Genomic DNA, 7,817 nt, shown 5'->3' with positions numbered 1-7,817 from the left:
CTGTGCAGTGTTTAGTCGTTATAAGTTTGCAGACAGCAGGGGCGGGGGGGGGGGTCATCCTCATGGAAACTTCCTTGCCTCCAATCTCTCTGTGTCCTCCTAGCTCAGGCGACAGAATGAGTTTCCATAATGCTCTGCATATGATTCATCTGTCTGGCTCAAGATCAACTCACTCTACACATTGGGGAAGATGTAGAACGTTTAAGATTCATAAAATGAAAGAAGCAAAGGAAGTCCTTCCCAGTGTCCTCCTTCATTTGTGCTCGGATCCGTGACCACTAGATCAACAAGCGGCTCTCCTTTTTATTGTATTTCAGGTTATGCATGTTTTCAAAATGCTTTGTTTCAGTGGCCTTGAATGATTTTTCTCTCTAAGAGGTGACATTGGAAGGGTTTGGTGTATAGTTTGATTTGGTCTTTATAGCCGGGGGATGCTGTAGAGCTTATAGCATTTTATTTTTCTGTTTTACCATAATCTAAAGGCCTCGTCAGTGACAAGCTTTGGACCTCTCATGTAGGGATCACTGGACATGAACACACACAAGTCCAAAGCAAAGGCAATGGAATTCGGAAACTTGACTTAGGCTAAGAGCACAACAAGGCTTTACTTTCCGAAGAATAAGTACATGTGATAACAGTTTTAAAGCATAGTTTATAAATGCTACATTGTCAGAGCAAATGGCTAAGCCTCACATGGGGACAAAGACATCTGCTTTCTCTTTTGTCCTTTACTTTTGAAAAGGAAACTGCTTTTGCAGAGCGTATATTCAAGATCAAACATCAAATTATTATCTCTTTATTCATCTTTGACTGCTACAAACAGGAAGAGGATCCAGATTAAAACTGACTGAGTCATGGTGCAACATCGAGCCAACCCCAAGCAGCCTGAAGTCCTCAGTTCCCTTGTCTTAAGAGCATTTATTAAGCTTCTTCTGTGTACTCACTATGAAAGGATGAGTGTGGAGAAGAGCAGGTAGCCAACATCAAGTGTGCACACAGCCACGCCTGGGATGGGGAATGTAAAAGAAGGCGTGACTGACAGATACAGATGACTGTCCCTTACTCAGTCAGGAAGCAAAAGCATAGCCACAGATTCCCTGCCTTCCAGAGTAAGCTAAGAAAATGTGACTCACACTCAAACGACTCTAGATTTTGATTGTATGGTTTATCGGAGATGGGACATTATAGATGTGAATCGATCATGGGGTGTGAAACTCCCAGGGGTTCCCATGCCTTCTCACAGACCTGGGGTATCCCCAGTCTCACCTGATCCCCTTCAGCCTCTCCTGTTCCTGCCACCACACCTGCTTGTGTTGCTTGATCAGCATCTGTTCTTTAGCCGCCCTTGACGTCTCCATGGCTTTTCTGATCTACAGTTAGAGGAGAACCAAAAGCTTTGAAAGAATGTTTTCTCAGATCCAGGGAGGGTTGGGGGGAGGAGTAAGTGGTGAATATGCTCCAAACACATGCATGAGCTTCTCAAAGAATTACTGGAAATACTACATCTTTTGAAACGTATCTCTACAAAAGAAAGATTTCCTGGTTTTACAGTCATCACTGATACATCTTCTAACACATGATCCACCAAAAATAAATGCAGAATTAAATATCAGAGGGAGGAGAGCTGTGCATGGGGATACATGCCAATAATGCCGGCACTCGGGATGTAGAGGCAGGAGGATCATGAATTCAAAGCTAGCCTTAGCTAAACCAAAAGTTTGGGACATTCTCAAAAAAAAAAAAAAAGCAATTAAAAGAAAGACAAAATGACCTGGGATACTGGCCAATTTGAAAATCCTGTTTAAGATGTGCAAAAAAAAAAAAAAGTAAAGTTGCTGTGTTTTTTCATTTGTTTATTTTATTGCTTTTGTTATTTACTTTTTTGCTTGCTTTTTAAAACTATTTTTTATTGTTACTTTATGTGTATGGTGTTTTTGCCTTCATTTGTGTCTGTGCATCACATGTATGCAAAGAAGACAGAAGAGAGTGTCAGATGCCCTAGAACCAGAGTTCTAGATGGTTCTTAGCCATCATGTGAATCCTGGAGAGCAAACCTGGGTCCCCTGGAATAGCAGCGAGTGATGTCGGCTGAGCTGTCTCCCTAGCAGTACTGTTCTGTTTTCCATGCACTATGTAATCCCCCCACTTCATTCTCAAGGAAGATTTTTCAAGACTTTCCATACATTTGTCCCCTTTTGGACCCATGTTTCCTACAAGGTATTTAGGCACCATTATTTCTGTTTTATGCATGAGAATGCCAAAGGCCATGAAGATTGGGTTCAAAGATTGGTGACAATCACAAAGCTTGTAAACATCACAGTTGTAGACCCTTGGTGTTGGATTGGATTTAATGAACTCCCATCGTAGGATAGAAAAGGTTCATTAAGCCCATGGTTAGGGGACCTGGCTTCAGTTCCAGTTTCAGTACTCAAGAACAGGTCCTGAAACAAACAACTGCAGTCATTTTACTTCATAGCTTTATAAAAAAAACTTTTCAGAGTCAGGCAAATAGTTATTGCAAGGTACTTAACAAAGAAATACTGGAAAATTTTTGGAAGATGGAAACTCAACTTTTCAACTAAATGTAGGGTTCACCGAATACTGCGTGACCTTTTAACATGAAGCACATGAGTACTGTGGGGACTGTGCAGCCAACTTCTGTCAAACTTGGGACTGTTATCATCTCCCTGATCTGTGTGCAGGCAGAAAGCAGCCCCTTTTCTCAGATGCCCCATTCACCTGGCTTCTAACTGGTTCAGACAAAGGAAGATGCCAGCTGTGAAAGTTTGGAGGGAAGGAGACAAGGTACAACCAAAGCATCCACCCCTCTCTTTTCAGGAGGGTCTCAGGTTCTCCAATGTACCCACTTTTCTGTGGATGTGGCTCCGAATAGCTCTGAGGTTTTGTCCCACCGGGTGTGGTAGCACCCCACTCTTTTGTCCCATCTCTCTGACCTGAGGGTGGCAGTGACTTCAGCAGCTGTCCACCTCTATGCTGCCCCACAGACCTCTGATTCTTCATTCTATTATCTGCACAACTATCTTCCCAACACTGAAGACTGCTTGACTCCAAACCCGCAAGCAGTGTCTGATTCTTGGTTAGACTCCACCTATAGCCATGGGTACTCCTAACTTTGTATTTCATGCTAACACTTTTAAATATTCATGAACATACAAATCAGGGCTGGAGAGATGGCTCAGTGGTTAAGAGCACTGGCTGTTCTTACAGAGGACCCAGGTTTGATTCCCAGCACCCACATGGTGGCTCCCAACTCCAGCTCCAGGGGATTGAAAACCTCTTCTGGCCTCTGTAGGCACTGTACTCACATGCCACACAGATACACACAACTACAAAATAATACAAGTAAATCTTTTTTAAAAAGAAATTGGAAACCAGAAACTGGACAAAAAATGTGCATATTTCATAATTTCTCTGCTATAAAGTACTTTATAGCAGTGAAATATCAATAATGAACTTGAGAAGACAAGCTCCAAAAAGGAATCTCATAATGCATGCTATTTCAAGCTGCTGTTCACTGATTATTTTAACCTTGAGTTTATCTTTGTGCTCTTCTGGTTTCTGATTCAAAATTAGGGACATGAGCAAACAAATTAATCCAAAGGATGACTTCAAAAAGACAAAAAAAATCAAACCTTTTCTGCAGAAGTTCCTGAGGATGTTATAATTATGAAGTTTAAGAAAAATTAGGTAGAAGACATTGGTAAAAACATATAGCGTCTACCTATTAAAAGATGAAAGAGTGGGGCGTGTCCACAGTCTGGCATGTTAACCCTTGAGTTGAGAATGTCTGAAAACAATTTCAAACTTTTACCATCTACAGTCTCTAAAGTTTCGCAACAGACACAATTTTAAAATTAGATTCCTTTGACATATTCTGTCTATGTTGTACAAAAAAATTAAAACACATTGGTGGAAGATGCGAACATATTTTTTATAGCTTAAGGAAAAAAATAATCAATGTTGTTGCCTTTGGGCCCAGAGAAAGGCCAATTAAATAGAATATAAAAGTAAAAAAAGAAATCAAGCTACTATTTTTCATTAAACACTTCCAACACTTTGTGCAATGTCTTAATTGTTATGTTTTGTTTTGTTTTTGGAAATTCTTCCATCAAATCTACTAGTATCCTCAGGCCACAAATGGAAAAAAAAAACCCACACACCTTTGAAAAGAACTCAAAGATTTAAAGTTTGTATCTTCAGCAGAGATCTATGTGATTGCGATTCATTTTCCTGGGTGACAAGCCATATAAAATCATCTTTAAGGTGGATGATAATGTATGCATAATACTGATGGTTTAAAATACTTTGAGGAAAGAATGTCAAAAATAATGAATTCATTAAAAGATCAGAAACAAAAATCTACTTATGATTGTCTAAGATAAGAAGCCCGGACTAAGCCTTCCAAAATACGACAAAAGGCATGTACATCCATAAGAAGGGTACGGCTGGAGCTTTAATGCATGTGCTCACACATTTGTCAAAATTCACCAGGATGTGCTGTGAACACTATCAATAAAGAACTGTCAACATAACAAAGAAACGCTACCCTAAGATGCAGTTCTTCAGCTGGCAGGCTAGCAGTGACTTAGCGTTTTACAAGGCGCTGGTGAAACATGCCCACTCTCAAACTGTAATGGAAATGGAAAATGATACAGGCCCCACAGAAGGTAATACGGTTATATGTTAGATGTTTTCATTGATTAACTATGACCTAGCAACATCATTTATAGAAATATATCTGAAAACCATCCTGGCAAAGGTGTACAAAATTATTCACTGCTGCACCATTTACAATAGAAAAAAGACTGGAGAACAAAAATCCCATCAGTAAGTGTTCTTTCCAAAGCAAATTGAACCGGAAGCTAATCAATTCTCTAGATATAACTACCAATTTGCAGAGACTACAAAGAGAAAAACATGTTTCATGACACCATATCATGCAGTTGGCATAATTCAAACTGCGAGGAACTGTAAAGACCAATGACATGACTTCTTCAAGACACAAATTATAAACTACAAGAGGACAGAAGAAGAAACCTAACAGTGACTTGCAGTGTCTGGGTTGTGTTCAGGCGCCTCTTTGAATAAATTTTGAGAAAATTTTCTGATGCAATCAAGGAAATTTAATAATGCTAACTAGATAATGCAAATCGTTGAGAAGTTGAGATTTTTCATTCACAGCAGTGGAAAGAGATGGGACTTTGACATTCTAATGTTTTACAGTAACACACTAAATGTTTATGAGTGAGCGATATTATGACATCAGCACTGGTATAATTTTGCTTCAGGACAGTTACGTAAGTGTGTTGTCATTCTGGCAATAATAACTCTGGCATAAACAAAACTTGGCCAAAACTAATCCTTTCTGACGTTGGGTGATGTCACATAGTGACTCAGCATACCATTCAAAGCAATTGCATTTATGTGTGTAATTTTCCCTAAGGTTAAAAAGATATGTAAGAGCGGAGGGCCCTGCTGGGCATAGGTGGGAGAAGAGATCCTTGGCCTCATGAAGGCTGGACGCCCCAGGGGGTGGGAATTTGAGGGTGAGGAGGTGGGAGTCGGGGGGTAGGTAGGGGTACATCCGCAGAGAAGCAGGAGGAGGGGTGAGGGGATAGGGGGTTCCTGGGTGGGTGGGGGATGGGGTAAGGGGACAACATATAAAATGTAAATAAAACATCCAATAAAAAAAAAAGATTTAGTGAAAGGATGCGTGAATTGAGTGAGCAAGAAGCTATATCCATCCTAAATAAAGAAATTAAAATAATTTTGAAGATACTTTTTAAACATAATACATTGTGAATGGAGACACAGTGCACCAGAAACTGGCCTCAGTTTCCAGCCCAGATTCACTATACAACAGCTTCAGATTAGAGATCAGTCTTGGGAAGGCGTGACATTTACTTCAGAGGCTCACTTGCAGAAACTGATCGCACTCGGTGACACAGAGACGATATAGAACAGCATCGCTCCTACCCCACACTCCAGGCCACTAGCGATCTCCTGTCAAGTGGCTGAGCAGTCTACACCTAGCTTGAGGTGCCATTGTCCTTATGGGTCCACGTGTCAACATCCTACCACCCTGGATCTATTTAATATTGCCAGAGTAAAGCGCTGTGACCATTAACAAACAGTGGCAGTTAAGACTGTGAATCTCATCTGTAAAAGTTGCGTACATAAGAAGTGGAATGAACAGGGAAATAGACATGATTAATACAAATATTCTGATTGAATTGTTATCCATACGACATAAGATATAATTACTCTTTGAGCCTGTATATATTTTATTAAAATTTAAGTAATAATATAAGCGAGACTAACAGAGATGACATTGATAATTCTAACTCGTACAGACTGTTTGGCATATAAGCATCCATAATGTTAAAATATATTTTAAGAGCTTTATTTAATTCCCAGTTATTTAATTCTATTTAAGTCCTGGGTCTTTTAAGGAAACTCTGTTTAATAATTAAAATTAAGGCAAAATGTCAACGTGAAGTCTCTAAATTGAATGAGAAAAGTTCCAAAATCCATGTACAATAACACTCCTAACACACCTTCCTTTATCCAGATATATTAAGAATATAAATTACATGAAGAAAAATTAAAATCTTAGAAAATTACGTAGTAGTTCTCCAAACACATTCATTCTCACTAACCAAAATGCAAAACAACAGCTAAGACACTACTTCTTAAAAAAACAAAACAAAACACTTTCTTGTCTTATGAATTGTGGGGATTAAAACCTGGAATCAAAATCTTAGTAGAATGATCACTGCAGACTGAGACATCTTCAACAATTACAGAAATTGAAAAAGTGCAAAATTTAGGTGCCATTATTTCTAGAAAATATGTAACCAGAAAGCATCTTTGGGGATTATCTTCTCTTATAAACAAAAAGCCAGCAATGCAACGTATATGGCACCTGACACAGGGTGTGATTAAAGTCTTAAATGTGTATAGCCTTGGATAGGGAACCTACCATTAAAGAGAATTTGGCCTTGAGCAAATATTGAATTTAACACTCAATTAACTGTTCAACATTCAACCCAAATGTCTTTTGTGATACATCTCAGATGGAAGAGTGGGTGAGTATATGGATAGATGGATGGGTGAATGGATGATGAATAAAATTAGGAACAAATATTTACATATTCTAATTTTGACAAAGATGTAGAGGATATGTTTGTAGTACTTTTGCTTCAGAAAGAAACTTAATAGATCTCAATACACTAAAAATATTCATTAGTTTTGGGACAGAGGATTCTAACACTTGGGAATGCCTCTGTATGAAGGTTTTGTGGTAGCAGGAGTCCCAACATCACAGAATTAAAGACAATTCACATAATTTTACTATCCTCAATTTAGTCATGCTTGTCACTTGGTTTTGTTTTATTTTTGTTGTTGAGACAGAATTTTGCTATGTAATCTAGGCTAGCTTTAAACCACAATCTCCTGCCTCAGATTCCTGAGCACAGAGATTACTTAGTTCTAAAAATTCTGTCTATCTGCTGTCTGTCTATCTATCTACCTACCTATCTATCTATCTATCTATCTATCTATCTATCTATCTATCTATCTGTTTGTCTTTCTCTGTGTGTTTGTCTCTGTCTATATGTGTGTGTTGTCTGTCTCTGTATGTCTTCTCTCTCCCTCTTTCTCCTTCTCTCCCTTTCTCCCTCCTTCTCCCTCTCTCCCTCTTTTTCCCTCTCTCCCTCTCCCTCTCTCTCTGTCTCTCTCTCTCTCTGCCTCTCTCTCTCTCTCTCTCTCTCTCTCTCTCTCTCTCTCTCTCTCTC

At 39.1% G+C, this 7,817-nt stretch overlaps 1 protein-coding gene across 4 annotated transcripts in view; it reads right to left on the bottom strand.

The window, feature by feature from the left end:
* Window positions 1-7,817, bottom strand: part of Ccdc148 (coiled-coil domain containing 148) — a 255,563-nt gene that overhangs the window by 163,197 nt on the left and 84,549 nt on the right. The window contains exons 4-5 of one of the 4 annotated variants that reach the window (XM_028769250.1): window positions 4,468-4,472; window positions 1,267-1,365 (exon numbers count right to left, since the gene is read on the bottom strand). The exons of 2 other annotated variants lie outside the window; for them this stretch is intronic. In XM_028769250.1, coding sequence (XP_028625083.1) covers window positions 1,267-1,358 — 92 coding nt within the window. In that variant the 5' untranslated portion in view covers window positions 1,359-1,365; window positions 4,468-4,472. Of the gene's footprint in view, window positions 1-1,266; window positions 1,371-4,467; window positions 4,473-7,817 lie in introns of all 4 variants that reach the window. One more of the 4 variants, XM_028769248.1, reaches the window with a different exon arrangement.

Source organism: Grammomys surdaster, unplaced genomic scaffold (genome assembly GCF_004785775.1).
Source record: "Grammomys surdaster isolate TR1022 unplaced genomic scaffold, NIH_TR_1.0 191, whole genome shotgun sequence".
Taxonomy (NCBI): Eukaryota; Metazoa; Chordata; class Mammalia; order Rodentia; family Muridae; genus Grammomys; species Grammomys surdaster.
This window is presented reverse-complemented; position numbering and strand designations above follow the sequence as displayed.